The sequence below is a fragment of the Mobula hypostoma genome, chromosome 8 (assembly GCF_963921235.1).
Source record: "Mobula hypostoma chromosome 8, sMobHyp1.1, whole genome shotgun sequence".
In the NCBI taxonomy this organism is placed as follows: Eukaryota; Metazoa; Chordata; class Chondrichthyes; order Myliobatiformes; family Myliobatidae; genus Mobula; species Mobula hypostoma.
The window spans coordinates 120,684,775-120,708,338 of NC_086104.1; the positions used below are offsets into that span (position 1 = coordinate 120,684,775).

The 23,564-nt window shown below is 46.3% G+C and overlaps 1 protein-coding gene across 5 annotated transcripts in view; it reads left to right on the top strand.

Annotated features, from left to right (window-relative positions):
• Positions 1–336: 336 nt before the first annotated feature.
• The window catches only part of LOC134350887 (B-cell receptor CD22-like), a 73,793-nt gene continuing 50,565 nt past the window's right edge, over positions 337–23,564 (top strand). For 3 of the 5 annotated variants that reach the window (XM_063056682.1, XM_063056685.1, XM_063056686.1), the window contains exons 1-2: positions 337–520; positions 13,815–13,870. In XM_063056682.1, the coding sequence (XP_062912752.1) occupies positions 13,825–13,870 (46 nt within the window). In that variant the 5' untranslated portion in view covers positions 337–520; positions 13,815–13,824. Of the gene's footprint in view, positions 521–8,078; positions 8,085–8,648; positions 8,707–13,814; positions 13,871–23,564 lie in introns of those variants that run through there. The other 2 variants (XM_063056684.1, XM_063056683.1) reach the window with 2 other exon arrangements.

A 23,564-nucleotide genomic window follows, 5' to 3' on the forward strand; every position in this document is an offset into this window, starting at 1 on the left:
CCCCACCTTCCCCCTTCCTTGTTTGTGGATCATCATTGCAAATTCCAGACCTGCTGGAAGGGGGAATGCGGAAAGAGGGTGGTTCCTTGGAATTGTGATGGTGGGGAGGGGGGGAATATTGTTGAGTAGGGGAGTGATTTAAGGTACTAAAAGTGTATGTAGACTTGTTTACTACCACAGGAGATGGAAAATATGAAGCAGAGTCAGCAGAGCAGAGAGTATCCCCACCAATGATCAAACTACGCATGTTCATCTGTATCTGTCAAGTTGAGAGTGTAACAGGAACAGCCCTTCTGTCATCTCACTTCCACACTGCCTTCCAACCCAGCCACACGCCTCTGCGACTCTAACCACCAGGAGGGGGATTTCCGTGAGTTCTCCCACACAGAGGAAGTACTCCCCACCCGACCCCCAATCCATGTAACCCCTCCGGATCCCACAGCAGGATCAAAGCCAACATTTCTCGTCTCCGTTTGCCGGAATCAGATCAGGAAGAGGTGAATCTGATCTAAGGCTGCAGGTGAGAGACGTGACAGTTGGGGTTGAGGGGAAGCACGATTGGGTGTGGGGTGGGGAGAGAGGTGGGGAGACTCTGTTACTAACTTAACTCTGGCTTCTGTTGGTCCTTGCAAAGTTACCTCATCATCAACACAGATTTAGGAAAGGGAAGCCAAGTTTGGCAAAGTTTTTTGGAGTATTCTGTTTGGCGTTGTCACAGACAGAGTTGTGCAAGGGCAAACAGTAATGGTTGAAGTGTACAAGGTTTAAAACAGAACGATTGTTAAGCAGAATTAGAACATGTGGGAGGTGTACGTGTGGGGATTAATGGACAGAGAACATTGTTGTGCTTGTATTAGATGCGGGATCACGCAGAGCCACTTCACGAGTTAGACTTGGGGAGGTTCATCTGTCATATCCCCAAGCTTGCAGCTGATGTGATGCTGGGAGGGTGATGAGAACGATTTGTAGGGATCAAGAAAGGCGGGAGACGGAAAATCCGGTGGGAGGTAGCGAGGTCATCCCCAGAGAGAGAGAAAAAAACAAAAAGTAACACTGGCATTTAATGGTGAGGGTCTGTGAGTCACCAGAGTCCTGAGGTTTGCCCGTGACAGCCAACACAGAACATAGAATACAGAACATGACAACACACTACAGCCCTTCGTCCCATGATATTGTGCCATTATTTTAACTTACTCCATTATTATTGTAACCCTTCCGTCCAACATAAATAACCACCATTTCACTTTTGTGCATTTAAGCAAAACCAATTTCCCCCGGGATCAATGAAGTATGACTATGACTATGAACTGTCTAAGACTCTCTGAAATGATGCTAATGTATCTATCTCTACCACCACTCTGATGGTGTGTACCATGCACTCATAACACTCCATGAAAAAAAATCTTATTTCTTGCATCCTCCGATCACCTTAAAGCTATGCATCTCATCATTTTATACAGCTCTCTCAAATCGCCTCTCATCCTCCATTACTCCAAGAGAAAGCCCTCGCTCACTCAACCTTTCCTCATAAGACATGCTCTCTAATCCAGGCAGCATCCTGGTAAATCTTCTCTGCACCCTCTATAAAGCTTCCACATTCTTTCTATAATGGACAGGGGAGGACCCAGAGGACTGGATGATAGCTAATATTGTTCGGCTGTTTGAAAAAGGCTCTAAACATAAACCAGGAAATGATAGACTGATGAGTCTGACATCAGCAGTGGGAACGTTATTCTAACAGACAGGATATATAAGTATATTGGAAAACGTGGACTGATTAGAGATAGTCAGCATGTTTTTGTGTGTGGTAGGTCATGTCTAACTAATCTTATAGAGATTTTGTGAAAGTTACCAGGAAAGTGGATGAAGAGAAAGCACTGGATGTTATCTACATGGACTTTCATAAGGCACTTGACAAAGCCCCACATGGGAGTTGGTCAAGAATGTTTAGTCGCTCAGAATTCAGGATGAGGTAGTAAACTGGATGAGAAATTGATTTTGTGGGAGAAGTCAGAGAGTGGTAGTAGAAGGTTGTCTCTCTGACTGGAGGCCCGTGACCAGTGTTATGCCACTGGGATTGGTGCTGGGTCCTTTGTTGTTTGTCATCTATATCAATGATCTGGATGACAATGTAGTTAACTGGATCAGAAAATTTGCAGATGACACCAGGATTGGGGTGTAATGGACAGTGAGGAAGATTGTTGTGGCTTTTAGAGTGATCTGCATCATTTGGGAAAATGGGCTGAAAAATGGGAGATGGAATTTAATGCAGACATGTGTGAGGTGTTGCATTTCAGCAGGACCCATCATGGTAGGTCTTACACAGTGAACAGTAGAGCACAGAGGAGTGTGGTAAAACAAAAGGGTTCTGGGAATACAGGTCCATAATTTGTTGAACATGGCGTCACAGGTAGACAGGGTCGTAAAGAAAGCTTTTGGCCCATTGTACTTCTGAAATCGATGTATTGAGTAGAGGAGATGGGATGTTATGTTGAATTCATATGAGACATTAGTGAGACCTAATTTGGTGTATTGTGTGCAGTTTTGGTGACCTACCGACGGGAAAGATGTAAAAAAGTTTGTAAGAGTACAGAGAAAATTTATAAGGATATTGACAAGTCTGGAGAGCCTGCGTTATAAGGAAAGATTGAATAAGTAGGACTGTATTCTTTAGAACAGTGAAGATTTGATAGAGGTGAACAAAATTATGAGGGGTATAGATTGGGTAAATGCAAGCAGCTTTTTCCACTGAGGTTGGATGGGACTACAACCAGAGGTCGTGGATTCAGGGTGAAAGGTGAGAAGTTTAAGGGGAACATGAGGGGAAACTTCTTCACTCAGAGGGTCATGAGAATGTGGAATGGGCTGCCAGCACAAGTAGTGAACTCTATTTCAACGTTTAAGAGAAGTTTTGAGAAGTACATGGTTAGTAGGGGTATGGAGGGCTATGATCCTAGCGCAGGTCAATGGGAGTAGGCAGTTTAAATTGTTTCGACACTGACTAGATGGGCCAAATGGTCTGTTTCTGTGCTGTACTTCTCTATGACTCTATGAGTAATGAGATGACCAGAAGGAAACACAATACTCCATCCAGAGCCGAACACAATACTCCAACTAGAACTGAATACAATACTCCTCGTGTGGTCCAACCAGGGTTTTATAGAGCTGTGACATTATCTTGCAGCTCTTGAACTCAATCCCCTGACTGGTCTCTTAATAACCGTCTCACCTTCCTGCAGCTTTCAGGGATCTATGGGTGCAGACTACCCTTGTGCAGGTACAGAGAGCAGTCAGGAGAGGAAAGGGCATGGGGGTGTTTGTCGACACTTGGAGGTAGAGAGGAGTGCCTCACCCCTATTCCCACAGAGGGGAATGGCCCCTGGAACACCATGTACTGTTATGGTCTCAATCACTGAGGAAGGTCAGACTCCCTTCTGGTGGGGAACTGGTGAACATTTGTCAGACTAATTGTTGGGACGGTGGTGTTGGGTGGGTGGGGGGATGTTGTTTGGAGAGATCAAGCAGATTGGGACATGTGGCCCCCTAGAATACAGAAGGAGAATGGGGTGGAGGGTGTCTCATTGTTCTAACAGGGAAAAATACAGGATGTTTACCCCAGGGATAAGAGAGGCATGGGATGGGAAGGGATTTCTTCACCCCAGTAGTGGGGAACCTTGGACATTTCTCCTCCCCCCAACCCCCAGAGCTTGGTCAGAGGGGAAATGCAAGACTGAGAGAATTAGGAGATGAAGGAGAGGTTTAGTACAGGGGGCCTGGGGGCTGATCAGCTGGGATCTCGCTGCAGGGAGGAACAGTGAGGAGGGCCGAATGACCTGCTGTCAGTTTCAGTTCCTCATCTTTTAGCACCCTCGAGAGGGGAGAGGGGAGAGTAAAGGAGAGGAAGGGATGTCCACAGCCAACTCTGGTGTGAGACGCTGCCGGAGAGGGTGGGGGAAACAGATAAATCTACCTCCCCCCTCACCAACCAAACCTCCTCTATGCAATGGCTCTCCAACTCTCTCCCCTTCCTCTGTAGCCCTGTTCTCTCTTCCACCCCCATCCCACCAACCTGATCTTTTCTGTGCAGTGGCTCCCCCACACTCTCTCCTCCATCTGTACCCCCGTGCTGTCCCTCCCCCCATGTACTCTCCCACCCTATGTCCCCCACTTTCCCTCTCCGAACACATTTCACACATTCCCCCTATCCTCTACCACCACACTCCCCAGCCTCACATTCCCCTTCCAGCCCAGCTCCTCTCCCTCTCCCCACATTCTCTCATCCCTCTCCCTCTCCTCCCACCTTCTCACTTCTCTCCTCCTACACCTCTCCCCTCTTTCCTCTCACCCTCTCCTCTCTCTCTCCTCCCACCATCTCCACTCTGTATCCTCCCACCCTCTCCACATCTCTTTGTCTCCCTCCCTCTTTCTCCCTCCCTCCCTCATTCTCACTCGTCTCTCTCTGCCTCTATCTCATTCCATTCCTTCCTTCGTCTCTCTCTATACGCCCGTAGTCTCTGCCTCCCCTATTCTCTTCCCATTGAAAGGCACAGTTGAAAGGAAAACATATGTAACTGAAACTGAGAGGTTTGGGAGAGCGATGAGGGGAGGTTCAATATGTTAGGTTTGCTGAAAGCGGCAGAGAAAGTGGTTAAGAAGCTGACAAGATGCTGGTTTTATAAATAGATTACAGAACTAATATATAGGCATCCATTAATCTCATGAGACCATGGATTTGTGCCTTGGAAGGTTTCCAGGGCGCAGGCCCAGGCAAGGTTGTATGGAAGACTGACAGTTGCCCATGCTGCAAGTCTCTGTAATATTGATGTGACTCGGACACCGGTGTAGATTGAACAACCCCGTTTATTCACCAGACTTCCATTTTTTAAACCCTTTTTCCACGTCCTGACGTCATACGTACTCTGATGCTACGAATACTCACACAATACATTACATCCCCCTTCTCAAGATTTTTTTTTACAACCCTGTGAATTACCAAAACAATGCCTCTAGTTCTTACAGTGTAACAACTATGACATAAACTAAAAAAATCTTACCTTCTTGTACTGTATTCTGCATTGTATCTTACAATACTAACAGCAGTGTATTTTCTTTTATTATCATAGACTAACAAACCTTTCATTAGTCTCTGTATCTAGCTGGAAGTTTGACTTGCCTCCCAGACCGTGTGTGATACAACTGTGGCTGTGCTTGACTTTCATCCGTGTCAGTCTCTCGAGTGACCGCTGTGTCTTTGGGGTCTGCATCACACTTGGTGTCATTTGTTTCCATGTCTGTATCTGTGGAAATGTCCTGTGCATCTGTACGTGGTAACTCACTCTCGCCTGTCTTCAGCAGATGCTTCCTGTTCCTCCTGTAGACTCTTCCATCCGGCGTGCGAACTATGAAGGATCTTGGTTGCTGATGTCTGTTCACAAGTACAGCTGGTTGCCAAGTGTGTCCTCTCTGTATTCTGACATTTTCACCTGTATGCAGATCTGGCAACTGTCATGTATGTCTGTCACAGTAGCTCTTTTGCTTTATTTGCTTGTACTTTTGCTTGTCATGTACTTGAGCATTACCTTCAGGGGTCAGTAGAGTTGTGGATGCTGGCAGTTTGGACTTCAGATGACGTCCCATCAACAGCTGCGCAGGAGAGAACCCCACACCCTCAATCCGTGTGTTGCGATATTCAAGCAGAGCAATGTAAGGGTCACCGTTGCTGCTTTGTGCCTTCTTGAGCATGTTCTTGACAGTTTGTACAGTTCTCTCTGCTTGTCCATTAGACTGAGCGTGCCCTGGACTGGAAGTAACATGTTGAAATTCCCAGCTTTCTGAGAACTCTCTGAACTCACCACTGGCATATTGTGGACCATTGTCACTAACGACAATATCTGGAATCCCATGTCTTGTGAATGTTGACTTCATTGCGTAATGACACCGCGACTGGACGTGTCACTTAACTTAGTGATCTCTGGATATTTTGAATAGTAGTCCACACAAAGCAGATATTCTGTTCCATTGTAGTGAAAGAGATCTGTGCCAATCTTCTCCCATGGTCTTCCTGGTAGTGGGTGGGGAAGCAGAGGCTCTCTTGGATTGCTGTTTTTGTTTTCATTACAGCCAGCACACTGAGACAGAATGTCTTCTATCTGAGTTGACATGCCTGGCCAATAGAGAATGTCCCTTGCTCTTTCTTTACATTTCACTATTCCCAGGTGTGACTCATGAATTCTGCTGAGCATTTCCTGTCTCATTTGGTTTGGTACGATGAGTTTTGACGTTTTAAGCATTAGTCCTGATGCATAGCTGATTTCCTCTTTAAATGTCCAGTATTTCTGCATTTCCTCTGGAACATCTTTTCTTTCTGCTGGCCATCCATTCATTGTAATGTCTCTTAGCATTTGCATTTCAGGATCATCCACAGTTGCTTTCCTGAACATGTTCAACTTCTCCTCAGAGATGGGTAGCTAAGGTGTAACCCAGTTGACCTCCAGCTCTCTTCCTAGCAACTCTTCCTTTTGCTCTTTGAGTTAAGCACAGCTCAAAGCATCAGCAACATGCAGTTCTTTTCCTGGCTTATAGGTGACTGTGAGAGTGTACCTCTGCAGCCTGAGAGGCATCCTTTGCAGCCTCATAGGAGCTTGGTGGAGTGGCTTTTTGAAGATGCTCTCAAGTGGTTTGTGATCACTCTCAACCTGGATTTCTTTGCCATATACATATTGGTGGAACTTCTCACACACATAAACTATGGTGAGTAATTCCTTCTCAATTTGAGCATATCGGCATTGACAGTCCATAAGTGCTCATGATCCATATGCCACAGGCCTCCCATCCTGCAGTATAACAACTCCTATTCCCTCCGAACTGGCATCTACAGACATCGTCACTGGTTTATTGACATCATAGAACTTGAGTACTGGTGCATTGGTAACCAACTGCTTCAATGTGTCAAAACGTTTCTTTTGTTTGTCTTCCCAATGCCATTCAGTGTTGCTCTCTAGTAGCTTTCCGAGTGAAGCGCTGACCTCTGATAAGTTGGGAATGAATTTGGCAAGATACTGTATCATGCCCATGAACCTCAATAGTTCTTGCTTGTCTTTGGGTGGTGGTAGCTGTACCACAGCTCTGACCTTTTCATCATCTGGTTTTAGCCCATCAGCACTGAGCACATGACCTATGTACTTGATCTCTGTAGTTCTGATCTTACATTTACTTTTGTTCAGTTTTGGGTTGTACTCATGCGCTCTCTCCAGGAGCTTCCTCGATCTCTGATCGTGTTCCTCAATTGTGTCACCTCATATCAGCAAATCATCAATGATGTTGACCACCCCATCCAGGTCTTCAATCATTTGTGCCACAGATCTCTGGAATACCTCTGATGCAGAAGAAATCCCAAAGGGTAGACACAGGAAATGATATCTCCCTATGGGCGTGTTGAAAGTGCATAACTTGGAACCTTCTTCATCCAGCTTGATCTGCCAGAAGCCTTGATTTGCGTCTAATACTGAAAAGTATTTTGCATCAGGCATGCAGGAGACAACCCCTTCAACCGTGAGCAGCAGATAGTGTTCTCTTTTGATGGCTTGGCTGAGATCTTATGGATCCATGCAGATCCTCGTTCTTTTTTCTGTGACCACTGTCACCATACTATTCACCCAGTCGGTCAGTTCTATTTGTCTTGTTATGACTCCCATCTGTTCCATTCTGTGTAGCTCCTCCACTACTCGATCCCTGAGAGCTACTGGAATCTTTCTCAGGGCATGCATGACTGGTGCAATAGTTGGATCAATCTTGATATGGTGTTTCCCTGATAAAAATCCTAATCCAGAAAACAAGTCATCAAAGTCTTTGAGAATGTCATTTTCTTTTTCAACGCCATAGATTCGCTTCACCAGGCCTAGCTTTGTGCATGATGCTTTGCCCAGTATTGCTGAAACATGTTGCTGTACTATTTCAAACTCGATCTTGTATTTTTGACCTTTGTATACACAGGTGAGTGCTTTTTTTGCCCAGTGGCGCTGTCTTGTGGCCGAAATATGCAACAAGCTTGCAGGTGGATTTTTCCAGTCTTCCTCTGACGTCCAGTGAGTTGAATGTTTCTGCCGACATTACATTGCACTTTGCTCCAGTGTCAAGCATTGTCAATATTCTTGATGCATACCTCCTGTTCCTCTTCAACTGTGCCAATGAACGTGTCACTGTTGCCCTCACTCTGTTCCACAGCATGCATTTTCCTTGCGTGCTCCTTCGATTTGCACATCTTTGCAAAGTGATTTCTTTTCTGGCATAACTTGCATGTCTGACCAAAGGCTGGACATTTTCTGTATCCACGTTTATAACCACACCTGTTGCAATTAACTTCCTTTTGATCATCCTGTGGAGCTGGCTTTGTCCTATTCTTGTCAGTTTTCACAGTTTTTATTTTGTGCACTTCAATCTCTTCATTGAGCACTTTAACCTGTCTTAACGTGATCTCACTGGCATGGCAAACATCAATCCCCTTATCTAATGTAAGATCCGCCTCTCTCAATAGCCTGCCTCTCACTTGATCATCTCGTATGCCGCATACAATCCTGTCACGTATTAAAGAATCATGCAGTTGTCCGAACTCACAGTCTTTCACCTTGCTCTTCAACTCTGTTACGTAGGTGTCTATGGTCTCCGTTGGTCCTTGAGTCCTCGTGAAAAACCGGTTTTGGATGAACAGTAAGTTTTTTCTTGGTTCGCAGTAATCTTGAAACTTTTTTTCAACACTTCAATTTTTTCTTGCTCATCATCTTGGAAGACAAATGTGTTGCAAACCTTTATTGTCTCTTCTCCCGCCACATGCAGAAACGTAGCACATTGTACTTTCTCGGTCTTTTCAGCTAGGCCGCTACTGGTGCAAAACAGCTCAAACTTCTGGATCCATATTTTCTAGTTTTCAGCAAGATTACCTTGTAGGCTTAAACTTGACGGTGGCTGTAACTGCAACATCTTTTACGTGTCTTCTCTTCCTTTTTATTTTTCACGTTTTCTTCTGACACCATGTAATATTGATGTGACTCGGACACCCATGTAGATTGAACAACCACATTTATTCACCAGACTTCCATTTTATAAACCCTTTTTCCATGTCCTGACGTCATATGCACTCTGATGGTACGAATACTCACACAATACATTACAGTCTCCCCTCTCCACGCCACTGATGTTGTCCAAGGGAAGGGTATTAGGACCCATACAGCTTGGCACCAGTGTCGTCGCAGAACAATGTGTGGTTAAGTGCCTTGCTCAAGGACACACACGCTGCCTCAGCCAAGGATCGAACTAGCGACCTTCAGATCACTAGACTGATGCCTTAACCACTTGGCCACACGCCAACACAACAGAACTAAGATGGTGAAGGAGGTACAGGAGACACTAGTTCTGCAAACATGTGCATAGTGTTGGTGCAGGGGTTTTGGCTGCCTGCTGAGCAGAAAGTGTCATTAGCTGCTACCGACCATCACTGTGGCACTTGTATGTATCCAGGACAAAGAAGGAGGCAGGAAAATTCATTGTGGACACTACACACCCTGCAAACTGCCTTTTCCAAAAGTTCCATCTGAAAGAGTTTATAGGGCGATTAAAGCAAAAACCTTCATGCAAACAAGGCGAGCACGGTAGTGTAGTGGTTAGTGTGACACTTCACAGCACCAGCAATGGGGATTCAATTCTCACTGCTGTCTGTAAGGAGTTTGTACACGCTCCCCGTGACCTTGTAAGTTTTCTCAGGTGTTCCATTTCCTCCCACATTCCAAAAACATACAGATTAGGGATAGTAAGGCTCTGTGGAATGGGAACCTTCTTGCAGGCAGAATGGCCCCTGCCCATGTCAAAGAGTCATACTATTCCGAACCTTGAGTTCTGAAATGAGTGGAGACCTCGTTGAAACGTGCCATTCTTCACAAATGGGCAGGGTGTTTCTTCAGGGTGGGGCCGCCTTGAAACAAAGTGTCATCTGTTCCATACAGACATTTTCAGAAGTTAACTTCAGTGGGGAGCGGGCGATGGAGTGGTGCTGAGGTTGAATGGGGTAGGGGGCTCAAAGGGGTAAATGCCTCCTGATTTATGTATCCCCGTCAATCCATCTTCCTGAAGTACACAGGTGCAAGGGTTTTATGTGTTAAAGCCCTCTGATCTGGGGGCTTCCAGAAATGCCACCCTGTCTTTAAGGTCAGAGGGGGCAAGAAAAGTTTATGAGGATGTTACTAGGAAGTTAAACCAGGGCATAGTGAACAACAGGACCCTGTGGAGCATTGTAGAACAGAGGGACCTTGGGGTACAGCTACATGATCCCCTGAAAGTGGACACAGATAGTTAGGGCTGTGATGAAGGTGTCTGGCATGCTGGCCTACATCATATAGGACACTGAGTACAGGGGTTGGGACGTCAGCTTACAGCTGTACAAGACAATGGTGAGACCACACTTGGAGTACTGTGTGCAGTTCCAGTCGACCAGCTACAGTAAGGGTGTCATTAAACTGAAGAGGGTGCAGGAAAGATTCACCAGGATGTTACCGGGACTGGAGGGATTGATTTATAAGACAAGGCTGGACAGGCTGAGACTGTTTTCCCTGAAGTGAAGGAGACAGAGGGGTGACCTTACAGAGGTTTATAAAACCATGAGGGGTATTGATAAGGTGGATGGTCACAGTATTTTCCCCAGGGTAGGGGAGTCTAAACCTAGAGGTATAGGTTTAATGTGAAAGTGGGCCATCAGCTGTAGGCACAGAAGTGGGCCATTTGGCCCATCAAGTCTGCTCTGCCTGCCTTTTTGTTGGGTTTGTGGAACAATCTATGTTCCGTGCCTATTCTGGTATCTGTCCCCCACTTTTCCTTTGCTACATCGACAACTGCATTGGTGCTGCTTCCTGCACGCATGCAGAACTCGTTGACTTTATTAACTTTGCCTCCAACTTTCACCCTGCCCTCAAGTTTACCTGGTCCATTTCTGACACCTCCCTCCCCTTTCTAGATCTTTCTGTCTCTGTCTCTGGAGACAGCTTATCCACTGATGTCTACTATAAGCCTACTGACTCTCACAGCTATCTGGACTATTCCTCTTCTCACCCTGTCTCTTGCAAAAACGCCATCCCCTTCTCGCAATTCCTCCGTCTCCGCCGCATCTGCTCTCAGGATGAGGCTTTTCATTCTAGGACGAGGGAGATGTCTTCCTTTTTTAAAGAAAGGGGCTTCCCTTCCTCCACTATCAACTCTGCTCTTAAACGCATCTCCCCCATTTCACGTACATCTGCTCTCACTCCATCCTCCCGCCACCCCACTAGGAATAGGGTTCCCCTGGTCCTCACCTACCACCCCACCAGCCTCCGGGTCCAACATATTATTCTCCGTAACTTCCACCACCTCCAACGGGATCCCACCACTAAGCACATCTTTCCCTCCCCCCCCCTCTGCATTCCGCAGGGATCACTCCCTACGCGACTCCCTTGTCTATTCGTCCCCCTCATCCCTCCCCACTGATCTCCCTCCTGGCACTTATCCATGTAAGCGGAACAAGTGCTACACATGCCCTTACACTTCCTCCCTTACCACCATTCAGGGCCTCAAACAGTCCTGCCAGGTGAGGCAAAACTTCACCTGTGAGTCGGCTGGGGTGATATACTGCGTCCGGTGCTCCCGATGTGGCCTTTTATATATTGGCGAGACCCGACGCAGACTGGGAGACCGCTTTGCTGAACATCTACGCTCTGTCTGCCAGAGAAAGCAGGATCTCCCAGTGGCCACACATTTTAATTCCACATCCCATTCCCATTCTGACATGTCTATCCATGGCCTCCTCTACTGTAAAGATGAAGCCACACTCAGGTTGGAGGAACAACACCTTATATTCCGTCTGGGTAGCCTCCAACCAGACGGCATGAACATCGACTTCTCTAACTTCCGCTAAAGCCCCACCTCCCCCTCGTACCCCATCTTTTTATGCACACATTCTTTCTCTCACTCTCCTTTTTCTCCCTCTGTCCCTCTGAATATACCTCTTGCCCATCCTCTGGGTACCCCCCGCCTTGTCTTTCTTCCCGGACCTCCTGTCCCATGATCCTCTCCTATCCCCTTTTGCCTATCACCTGTCCAGCTCTTGGCTCTATCCCTCCCCCTCCTGTCTTCTCCTATCATTTTGGATCTCCCCCTCCCCCTCTAACTTTCAAATCCCTTACTCACTCTTCCTTCAGTTAGTCCTGACGAAGGGTCTCGGCCTGAAACGTCGACTGCACCTCTTCCTACAGATGCTGCTTGGCCTGCTGCGTTCACCAGCAACTTTGACGTGTGTTGCTTGAATTTCCAGCATCTACAGAATTCCTGAAGTCTGCTCTGTCATTTCATCATGGCTGATCCATTTCCCTCTCTGCCTTCTCTCTATATTCCTTCAAACCCTGGCGAATCAAGAATCTGTCAATCTCAGCTTTAAATATATCCAGTGACTTCAGCTTGCAATTCAACAAGCCTTTCTCCTCTCTGTGCTGAAGTAGGGCTGCGGTCTGCAGTTAACGGGTTCCTGAACCAGCTGCAGTGATGACTGGCTTGTCACTCTGAACTCACTTTCGTCAACTTTATTTCTGAATGTTATTTCCTGACTTTTTATTGTTTGCACAATTTACTCCACTTGAAAAACATTGGGTGTTTGGTGGTGATCTTATTTTAAATGGGTTCTATTGAGTTTCTTTGTTTAGTGGCTGCCTGTAAGAGACAAACCTCAAGGTTGTATATAAAATATAAACTTTGATAATAAATTCCACCCTTTCCTCTCTGTTCCTGCTTCTCTCTCTGTCCCCTCCTCTCCTCTCCCTCAGCTACCTCATTCCTTCCTCCCTTCCCTCTCCCCGCTCTCTTGCCCCACTCTCCATCTTTCCCTCTCTCCACTCTTACCCCTTCTTCCCAGTTTCATTCTCTCCCCACCTCTCCCTCCCCCTTCCTCTCCCTTCTCCCCTCACATCCTCACGACCTCCACAGTTAGCTCTCCCTCTCTCTCCCAACTCTTTTCTACTCTACCCACTCTGGCTCTCTCCCCACCTTCTCACTCCCACCAGTTACACTTACACTTTCTCTCTATCTTACTTGCTCTCTTTCCCCATTTCTCTTCCTCTCTCAGTCACTCTCTTCCCCATTCTTTCTCTCTTCCTGTTCTCTCTCATTTTCTCTCATTTTCTCCCTCTCCATCTCTCCCCCTTTTCACCCCACTCTCTTCCTGTCCCTCCTCCCTTTCTCCCTCTCCTCTGGAGTTGTGCTGGATGACATAATGAGCCCATATAGTGTCCAGCGTGCCCTGCATCTCTACAGACAGGGACCTGATACCAGCCGCAATTCATGCGATTGGTCAGTGAGTGGTGAATCTGAGCCTGAGGACAGCAGTGTGAAAACACCCTCCTCACCAGCTCATCCCCACCCCCTGATCATGCTCGTGGGATCTTTCACATCCCCCCACCTCACCACCCTAACATTGCCCAGAGAGAAAAGTTATACACACAGAAAAGTCAGAATGATTCAGTTCCTGGAAACTCCATCTCCCACCAGCTCCACACCACATTCCCGATAACTTCATCCCCAACAAGCTGTCAGTCCCACACTGCCAGCCACTGAGATTCCCCGCTCTCTGCAACAGGGAATTCTGAGGATTTCCAAATCTCGGAGTAAAGATTTCAAATCCTAGTTCCCTCCGTCCTGACACTGAGTGATCACAAGGCATTGGGCTGGAGAGGTGGGGCTTCAGGAGTGGATTCTGAGGTGAATCAGACACCCTTTGCCAATAATTCCTGTCTTGTGTTTAATTACAGACGCTTCAGAATGATGATGAAAACCATCCTACTGCTGCTCCTCAGCATCCCCCAGGGTAGGTACATCCAAGGTGGAACTGGAGTGTGCTGAAGAAGCCAAAAGTTTTAAATATGGAGAGGCAGAGCTGGGGAAGGGGAGAAGACTGGGAGTAGCATTAAAGGGTACAGAGAAAGTGAAGGGAGAGTGGGGATTAAAGAGGCTGGGAATAATGTGAGGGGGGTATTATGGGTCAAAGGGAGTGAGAGGACAGTGGAAAATAAAAGTTGCAGTTACCTGAGGGGAGAGTGGGAATTAAAGGATGCTTTTATTGAAGGGAGAGTGGAAGTTAAAGGGTGCAGTTACTGAGGGGGGAGTGGGTATTAAAGCGTGCAGTTACTGAGGGGAGAGTGAGTATTAAAGGGTGCAGTTACTGAGGGGAGAGTGAGTATCAAATGGTGTAGTTACTGAGGAGAGAGGTGGGATTAAAGGGTGCAGTTACTGAGGGGAGAGTGAGTATTAAATAGTGCAGTTACTGAGGGGGGAGTGGGTATCAAGTGGTGTAGTTACTGAGGAGAGAGGTGGGATTAAAGGGTGCAGTTTACTGAGGGGAGAGTGGGAATTAAAGGCTGTAGTTACTGAGGGGAGAATGGGGATTAAAAGGTGTAGTTACTGAGGAGAAAGTGGATATTAAACGGTGCAGTTACTGAGGAGAAAGTGGGTATTAAAGGGTGCAGTTACTGAGGCAAGGATGGGTATTAAATGGTGCAGTTATGAGGGGAGAGTGGGAATTAAAGGGTGCAGTTACTGAGGGGAGAATGGGAATTTAAGGGTGTAGTAACTGAGGGGAGAGTGGGAATTTAAGGTGGCAGTTACTGAGGGGAGAGTGGGAATTGACTGGTACAGTACCAGAGAGACAGAGAGTGGGTATTGAATAATGTAGAGAGAGAGAATACCAAAGGGCATGGGAAGGGGGTAGTGGGTATTAAAGAGCATAGCGAGTGAGGGAAACATGAAATATTTTTACATACTCTCCAAAGTCTCTGCATGTTTCCTCAAGTGAAACGCCCAGTACTGGACTGGATTATCCAGCTATTGTTAAACTGATGTCTCGTAGCCTAGAATGATGCAGAACACAGCAGAGTACAGCACAGGAACAGGCCCTTCTGCCCATTGAGTCCATGCTAACCCTGGTGTCAATGTAACATCCCATCTGCCTGTGATGTCCAGCTGCTTCCATTCTCTGCACATTTGTTTCAGCACAACCTTGTGGGCCAAAGGGCCTGTCGTCGTACTGTACTGTTCTATGTCACATTCATGTCCATATCTAAGAGCCCCGTCACAACCTCTGCCACATCTGTCTCCACCAGCACCCCTGGCCGCACATTCCAGGCACCCACCATTCTCTGTGTAAAATCCCTTTCTCCACATCTCCTCTGAAATTTCCCCATCTCTCCTTAAAGTAGTGCCTCCTTGTATTTGACATTTCTACCCTGGGAAAAAGACTCTGTCTACTCTTTCTCTGCCTTTCATAATCTTATTAATGCTGTCAGATCTCTGAGCTTCCGACACTCCCAAGAAAATATCCCAGGTTTGTCAGACTTCATACAGCTCCTGCCCTCTAATCCAGACAGCGTCCTGGCGAGTGTCTTCTGTACCATCTCCAAATTCTCCACATCCTGCCTGTGATGGAGTGACCAGAACTGAATTCATTACTCAGCTTACAGCCGAACCAAAGTTTTGTAAATCTGCATCGTAACTTCCTGACTTTGGGACTCAGGGTGTACAACTAACAAAGGCAAGCATGCGGTGTGCTTTGACCTCACACTCCATATCACTATAATCTTCTACCTTATTGTTTACCTGCCCTGCACTTTCCTGACACTGTCACAGTTCTTCTGCATTCTGTTATGGTTTCCCTCACTCTCACTCCCTTCCCTCGCCTCTCCCAGTCCCCCCTTTCTACCCCCTCTTCCCCTATTCCCTTTTCTCTCCACCTCTTTCCCTCCTTCCCTCCCACTTCACTCTACACCCTCTATTCATTCTCTCCCTCTCTCCCCTCCCTCCCTCTCCCCCTCCCCTCTGCCTCTCCCTCTCATCTGATGAAGGGTCTTTGATCTGAAATATTGACTGTTTACCTGCTGAGTATTTCCAATGCCCTCTGATGTTATTTCTCCAAGGTCTATATGACAGTTTTACTTCCCTGGACTTTGCCATCGGGATCTGCCCCATTCTCTAACCACCTCCCTTTTCCTCTCCTGGTGAACTGTGCATACCTGACCAAATTCCTCTGGAGGCTAAAGAAATTCAGCAAGTCTGCAGTGACCCTCGCCAATTTTTAATCATGGCTTTGAACGGCACCTGATCTGCCCGTGGGAAGAAACGCAGAGTTGTGGACAACTCAGTCCAGCATGTCAGCTCCGGTGCCGTATTTAAATTTGCTGACAACACCACTGTCGTTGGCTGAATCAAAGGTCGTGATGGATCGACATACAAGCCGGAGACTGAAAAACTGGTTGAGTGGTGCCACAACCAGCTCAACGTCAGAAAAACCAAGGTGCTGGTTATCGACTGCAGGAGCAGTAAACTGCAGGTCCATGAACCTGTCCTCTCTTGAAGATCAGAAGTAGAGAGGATCAGTAACTTTAAATTTCTCAGCATTATCATTTTGGAGGATCTGTCCTGGGACCAGCACATAATGTCATCATAAAGGAGACACGACAGCACCTCTACTTTCCCAGAAGTTTGTGTAGATCCGGAATTTCATTAAAAACCTTGACAAACTTCTATAGATGCACAGTGGAGAGTATCATGAGTAATTCTGTCACGGCCTGGCATAGATCCAGCCCGGTCCATCAAAGGAAAAGCCCTCCTCATCACTGAGCACATTTACATGGAGCACAGGCGCAAGAAACCAGCATCCACCATCCAGAATTCCCAGCGTCCCCAGCATCCAGGCCTTGTTCTCTTCTTGCTGCTACGATCTTGTAGGAGGTACAGGAGCCTTTGTTCATTGGTTATGTGCCATGTCGTATGACGATGGTGATCATGGTCTTTCCATGACCATGATAGTTTTTGGCAATTTTTTCCACAAAAGTGGTTTGCCACAGGAGCCTCAAGTCCTAATAAAACAGATTGAGGAAGAGTTATTGCCGTACACCAGGGTTTCTCAACTGGAGTTCTACGAGAGATCGCTAGGGGTTCCACCAGAGATCATAATTAAAAAGATGAACATAGTTTTTTGAACTTTGCACAACACCATTAGCAATCTCATTAGGTGTCACTCAGTGCAGTGTGCAGTAGGACTGTGTCTATTTGGTTGAGTCTGGAGGGGAGGACGGTCGGCTTATGAGAAGCAAGAAGTGTGTTTTCTGAGCATTGAATGGACTCGCCCAACTTGGGCTGTGACATCTGCCTCTCCAAGTGTAAAATACACAGGGGTATTTTATTAACCTTTGTGTGGTACGGACATGTCTGATGGTCCATTCTGGTGATTTTTGAAGTGGAGGTATGAGATGGAAGAAGAGTATTCTAGGCAGAGGCCTACGGACAATCCTGATAAGGTTAATAATGAAGAATTACAATCTTCTGCGTCATTTCACTGCAATAGTGCAACAATGGACACAAAAAGTCTGTCTTTACAATGAAAGCTACTTATTGGGTTTTATATGGACTGGTGATCCAGGTTGCCGTATTCGATTGTGCCTAGTCTGTAGCAAACAGCTAACAACTGCAGCAACGGTTCCAGCAAAATTGAAAAGATACTTAACAACAAATCACAGCCATGTGACATGTAAAAGCATTGATTATTTTAAATGGCTATTGGAATCTCAAAACAGAGTAAAGCTTTTGTTAATAAAGTCACAGTCAGTAAAAAGGTCAGGAAGCAAGTAATTTAGTACTAGAACTTATTACCCAGAAAAATGAAAAGCCACACAGTTGGTGAGAACCTTATAATGCCAGCATGTAAAATGCTAGGACAAGGTGCAGAAATTGAAAAGGTTTCGCTCTCGAACGGTACGATAAGGCAATGCATTGATGATATGTCACATGATGCTGAAGAGGTCTTGTGTGATAAACTGAAAAACAACAACTTCTCTATCCAGGTTGATGAGTCAACAGATTTCACCAATAAATGTCATGTTGTAGCATTCGTAAGATTTGTAAATGAAGGTGAAAACTTTTTCTGTTGCAAAGAATAACCCTAAACAAGCAAAGGCCAAGATATATTTAATGTTTTATCTTCATATTTGGAAGCAAAAGGTCTGTCTTGGAGGAATCGTGCTGGCAGCTATACTGATGGTGCCCCATCAATGGTCGGCTCCATGAGAGGTTTCGTTTCTCTTGTAAGAAAAGAAAATCCTGACGTTGTCACAACACACTGCTTTCTTCACACAGAGGGTTGATATCAAAAGTCAAGTCAAGTCAAGTCAAGTCACTTTTTATTGTCATTTCGACCATAAACTGCTGGTACAATACACAGTAAAAATGAAACAACGTTCCTCCAGGACCATGGTGCTGCATGAAACAACACAAAAACTGCACTAGACTAAGTGAGGCAACACAAGGCTACACTAGACAATGTAAGACAACACAAAAACTGCACTAGACTACAGACCTACACAGGACTACATAAAGTGCACAAAACTGTGCAGACAGTACAATAAATAATAAACAAGACAATAGGCACAGCAGAGGACAAATTACAATATAATACTAAATGATGTAGATGTCAGTCTAGACTCTGGGTATTCAGGAGTCTGATGGCTTGGGGGAAGAAACTGTTGCACAGCCTGGTTGTGAGAACCTGAATGCTTTGGTAACTTTTGTCAGATGGCCGGAGGGAGAAGAGTTTGTATAGAAACATAGAAACATAGAAAATAGGTGCAGGAGTAGGCCATTTGGCCCTTCGAGCCTGCACCGCCATTTATTATGATCATGGCTGATCATCCAACTCAGAACCCAGCCTTCCCTCCATACCCCCTGACCCCTGTAGCCACAAGGGCCATATCTAACTTCCTTTTAAACATAGCTAATGAACTGGCCTCAACAGTTTGCTGTGGCAGAGAATTCCACAGATTCACCACTCTCTGTGTGAAGAAGTTTTTCCTAACCTCGGTCCTAAAAGGCTTCCCCTCTATCCTCAAACTGTGACCCCTCGTTCTAGACCTCCCCAACATCGGGAACAATCTTCCTGCATCTAGCCTGTCCAATCCCTTTAGGATCTTATACGTTTCAATCAGATCCCCCCTCAATCTTCTAAATTCCAACGAGTACAAGCCCAGTTCATCCAGTCTTTCTTCATATGAAAGACCTGCCATCCCAGGAATCAATCTGGTGAACCTTCTTTGTACTCCCTCTATGGCAAAGATATCTTTCCTCAGATTAGGGGACCAAAACTGCACACAATACTCCAGGTGTGGTCTCACCAAGGCCTTGTACAACTGCAGTAGTACCTCCCTGCTCCTGTACTCGAATCCTCTCGCTATAAATGCCAGCATACCGTTCGCCTTTTTCACCGCCTGCTGTACCTGCATGCCCACTTTCAATGACTGGTGTATAATGACACCCAGGTCTCGTTGCACCTCCCCTTTTCCTAATCGGCCACCATTCAGATAATAATCTGTTTTCCTATTTTTGCCACCAAAGTGGATAACTTCACATTTATCCACATTAAATTGCATCTGCCATGAGTTTGCCCACTCACCCAACCTATCCAAGTCACCCTGCATCCTCTTAGCATCCTCCTCACTGCTAACACTGCCACCCAGCTTCGTGTCATCCGCAAACTTGGAGATGCTGCATTTAATTCCCTCATCCAAGTCATTAATATATATTGTAAACAACTGGGGTCCCAGCACTGAGCCTTGCGGTACCCCACTAGTCACCGCCTGCCATTCTGAAAAGGTCCCGTTTATTCCCACTCTTTGCTTCCTGTCTGCTAACCAATTCTCCACCCACACCAATACCTTACCCCCAATACCGTGTGCTTTAAGTTTGCACACTAATCTCCTATGTGGGACCTTGTCAAAAGCCTTTTGAAAATCCAAATATACCACATCCACTGGTTCTCCCCTATCCACTCTACTAGTTACATCCTCAAAAAATTCTATGAGATTCGTCAGACATGATTTTCCTTTCACAAATCCATGCTGACTTTGTCCGATCATTTCACCGCTTTCCAAATGTGCTGTTATCACATCCTTGATAACTGACTCCAGCAGTTTCCCCACCACCGACGTTAGGCTAACCGGCCTATAATTCCCCGGTTTCTCTCTCCCTCCTTTTTTAAAAAGTGGGGTTACATTAGCCACCCTCCAATCCTCAGGAACTAGTCCAGAATCTAACGAGTTTTGAAAAATTATCACTAATGCATCCACTATTTCTTGGGCCACTTCCTTAAGCACTCTGGGATGCAGACCATCTGGCCCTGGGGATTTATCTGCCTTCAATCCCTTCAATTTACCTAACACCACTTCCCTACTAACATGTATTTCGCTCAGTTCCTCCATCTCACTGGACCCTCTGTCCCTTACTATTTCTGGAAGATTATTTATGTCCTCCTTAGTGAAGACAGAACCAAAGTAATTATTCAATTGGTCTGCCATGTCCTTGCTCCCCATAATCAATTCACCTGTTTCTGTTTGCAGGGGACCTACATTTGTCTTTATCAGTCTTTTCCTTTTTACATATCTATAAAAGCTTTTACAGTCCGTTTTTATGTTCTCTGCCAGTTTTCTCTCATAATCTTTTTTCCCCTTCCTAATTAAGCCCTTTGTCCTCCTCTGCTGAACTCTGAATTTCTCCCAGTCCTCAGGTGAGCCACTTTCTCTGGCTAATTTGTATGCTACTTCTTTGGAATTGATACTATCCCTAATTTCTCTTGTCAGCCACGGGTGCACTACCTTCCTTGATTTATTCTTTTGCCAAACTGGGATGAACAATTGTTGTAGTTCATCCATGCAACCTTTAAATGCCTGCCATTGCATATCCACCGTCAATCCTTGAAGTGTCATTTGCCAGTCTATCTTAGCTAATTCATGTCTCATACCTTCAAAGTTACCCCTCTTTAAGTTCAGAACCTTTGTTTCTGAATTAACTACGTCACTCTCCATGTTAATGAAGAATTCCACCATATTATGGTCACTCTTACCCAAGGGGCCTCTCACGACAAGATCGCTAATTAACCCTTCCTCATTGCTCAAAACCCAGTCCAGAATAGCCTGCTCTCTAGTCGGTTCCTCGACATGTTGGTTCAAAAAACCATCCCGCATACATTCCAAGAAATCCTCTTCCTCAGCACCTTTACCAATTTGGTTCACCCAGTCTACATGTAGATTGAAGTCACCCATTATAACTGCTGTTCCTTTATTGCACACATTTCTAATTTCCTGTTTAATACCATCTCCGACCTCACTACTACTGTTAGGTGGCCTGTACACAACTCCCACCAGCGTCTTCTGCCCCTTAGTGTTACGCAGCTCTACCCATATCGATTCCACATCTTCCCCGGCTTATGTCCTTCCTTTCTATTGCGTTAATCTCTTTTTTAACCAGCAACGCCACCCCACCTCCCCTTCCTTCGTGTCTATCCCTCCTGAATATTGAATATCCCTGAACGTTGAGCTCCCATCCCTGGTCACCCTGGAGCCATGTCTCTGTGATCCCAACTATATCATAATCATTAATAACAATCTGCACTTTCAATTCATCCACCTTATTACGAATGTTCCTTGCATTGACACATAAAGCCTTCAGGCACTCTTTTACAACTCTCTTAGCCCTTTTTAATGCTTGCCCTGGATTTGTCGGCCTGCCACTTTTACTTTTCCCCTTTGTACTTTTTGCTTCTACGCTCACTTTACACCCCTCTGTCTCTCTGCACTGGTTCCCATCCCTCTGTTGTGAACTAACCTCCTCACACCTAGCCGCTTTAATTTGATTCCCACCCCCCAACCATTCTAGTTTAAAGTCACCTCAGTAGCCCCCGCTAATCTCCCTGCCAGGATATTGGTCCCCCGAGGATTTAAGTGTAACCCGTCCTTTTTGTACAGGTCACACCTGCGCCAAAAGAGGTCCCAATGATCCAAAAACTTGAATCCCTGCCCCCTGCTCCAATCCCTCAGCCACGCATTTATCCTCCACCTCATCGCATTCCTACTCTCACTGTCGCGTGGCACAGGCAGTAATCCCGAGATTACTACCTTTGCGGTCCTTTTTCTCAACTCCCTTCCTAGCTCCCTATATTCTTCTTTCAGGACCTCATCCCTTTTCCTACCTATGTCATTGGTACCTATATGTACCAGGACCTCTGGCTCTTCACCCTCCCACTTCAGGATATCTTGGACACGATCAGAAATATCCCGGACCCTGGCACCAGGGAGGCAAACTACCATCCGAGTCTCTGGACTGCGTCCACAGAATCGCCTATCTGACCCCCTTACTATCGAGTCCCCTATCACAACTGCCCTCCTCTTCCTTGCCCTACCCTTCTGAGCTACAGGGCCAGACTCTGTGCCGGAGGCAGGGCCACTGTCGCTTCCCCCGGGTAAGCTGTCCCCCCCAACAGTACTCAAACAGGAGTACCTGTTGTTAAGGGGCACAGCCGCCGGGGTACTCCCCATCACCTTCCTTTTCCCCTTCCCCCTCCTAACCGTGACCCACTTGTCTGCCTCCCGTGGCCCCGGCGTGACCACCTGCCTTCCACTCCTCTCTATCACCTCCTCGCTCTCCCTGACCAGGCCAAGGTCATCGAGCTGCAGCTCCAGTTCCGTAACGCGGTCCCTTAGGAGCTGCATCTCGATGCACTTGGCGCAGATGTAGACGTCCGGGAGGCTTGGAGACTCCAGGGCCTCCCACATCCGACACCGAGAACAGCAAACTGCCCTCACAGTCATAATGCCCCTCTCCTCAAATAGCAACAGAAAATGAATGTCAAACCTTCCTCGCCTCACCCGCTTCCGCCTAAGCCCGGTGTGAGGGGTGTGTGAAGTCCTTTACAATGCTGTTGGCTTTACAGGTGCAGCGTGTGGTGTAAATGTCAGTAATAGCGGGAAGAGAGACCCCGATGATCTTCTCAGCTGACCTCACTATCTGCTGCAGGGTCTTGCGATCTGAGACGGTGCAATTCCCGAACCAGGCAGTGATGCGGCTGCTCAGGATGCTCTCGATACATCCTCTGTAGAATGTGGTGAGGATGGGGGGTGGGAGATGGAATTTTCTCAGCCTTCTCAGAAAGTGGAGACGCTGCTGCGCTCTCTTGGCTATGGAGCTGGTGTTGAGATACCGGGTGAGATTCTCCGCCAGGTGAACACCAAGAAATTTAGTGCTCTTAACGATCTCAACGGAGGAGCTGTCAACGTTCAGCAGAGAGTGGTCGCTCCATGCTCTCCTGAAGTGAAAAAACACTTCAAGTGAAAAACACTTGAAGATGAAAAGTGCTCTGGGTGGTGCTACAAAAATGGTTATCTTTATTAAACAAAGACCAGTTCACTCGAAAATGTATAAAAAACTGTGAAAACCTGGAGAAAGAGCATACCGATCTCCTGCTACATACAGATGGTGGTTGAAAGCTGAATTGCAGGAGTACTTCCAAGAAAATAGTAGGCCAGTTTTTGATGAGTGCTTTAAAGATTAAGAATGGCTGCAGAAACCAGCCTACTTAGCAGACATATTTCATCATATGAACCAGTTGAGCAGGTCTCTGCAAGGCCTTGGAGAAAATGTTTTCCTTCAAGTGACAAGATTCTTGGATTTAAAAGGAAAATAACTCT